General features: G+C 41.3%; 1 protein-coding gene across 1 annotated transcript; it reads right to left on the minus strand.

Annotated features, from left to right (window-relative positions):
- Positions 1 to 410: 410 nt before the first annotated feature.
- On the minus strand, positions 411 to 758 carry SARC_13666 (hypothetical protein; the record flags this gene model as incomplete). The annotated part of the gene is made up of 1 exon (XM_014292205.1): positions 411 to 758. The coding sequence occupies one exon, from the start codon at positions 756 to 758 to the stop codon at positions 411 to 413; it is 348 nt and encodes a 115-aa protein (XP_014147680.1).
- Positions 759 to 1,269: the final 511 nt, after the last annotated feature.

Genomic DNA, 1,269 nt, shown 5'->3' on the forward strand with positions numbered 1-1,269 from the left:
AGATGACCAAGGATTACTGAGTAAGCGGTTGAGAAAATAACGAACATACTATTCTATGATAATCTAGACGTTTGCTAGAAAGCTTCTCGTGAACACGTCTTTGACTACTACACGCGCTAAACCAAGTCAAAAGGATGTAACATATATACAGCCTTGCCTTCCTCCTGGAAGTTAGCACGAATCTATCGAAGCGGACTACTAACAGGGTGATATTGTCGTCTGTGTGGACACTCGTGCTCAAGCCAAGTAACGCAAGGTCGTATCGTGAACTCAACCATGCTCAAGCCAGATACAGGCGAAGATTATTAATTAAAAAAATTAATATATATATATATACATATTTATCATATATGCTTATAAATACTAAATAGTCGAAGAATACAGATCCTTCAGCGATGCGTGACTTCAGATCAATCGACAGTCTCGTAACCATCATTATCCACTTTAGCCGCGGCCCAGGTAGTTCGGCCAGCCCACTCAGTCTTCATCACAGCCGTCTTAACAGCCGCATACACGCATACAAGCACACAGATAGCGTTGAGTGCCTGGATATACTGAGCAAGCACGTATTCTCCAGGTACACCCTGGGCGTGTTTGTGCTGGATGGCTGTGAGAGCCCAGACAGCTACTAAGGGAGTGAAGACATTGCCAGTGTTGAATACCGTGTGCAGGCAGTACCATACTAGTCCCAGAGTGGCAAACATTGCGAATAGAGGTGCGTTTCGGTCCAGTTCTTCCTGAGTCGAGTGCGCGTGCATGTACACTAGCGACTGGACACACCATGCTGTGGGTAACGGATTGGGGGATAAACGAACAACGTTAATGCTTCTGAAAATTGCAAAGAAGGGGTAGCTATGCACCAGCGTGTGAAAGATGGCAATCATCGCATTGCGCATACATACTAATAAACAATGCAAGATTGTATATATAATGCTCACAAATAGATGCTCTCCGGATGTGTTAGGTTCGATGGCTCACACTCGTGACAGGAATACGAAACGCGAAACAACCCGAGAAGATACTGGTCTGCAGGTCTTGATAGGGTAATTAAAACGTGCGTAGTAAGTCTGAATATACATCTGAATGGAAGTAAATGAAACAACTATTACAACCTAATTCAATATACATAAAAAACGTGAGAGATATGATACATACACAAATACACGCGCACACACATATATGTATACAAATAAATACAAACATCAATCAATATATATATATATATATATATATGCATGTTTAGACATATATACATATATATATATGTGT

The sequence above is a fragment of the Sphaeroforma arctica genome (genome assembly GCF_001186125.1).
Source record: "Sphaeroforma arctica JP610 unplaced genomic scaffold supercont1.3568, whole genome shotgun sequence".
NCBI classification, from domain to species: domain Eukaryota; class Ichthyosporea; order Ichthyophonida; genus Sphaeroforma; species Sphaeroforma arctica.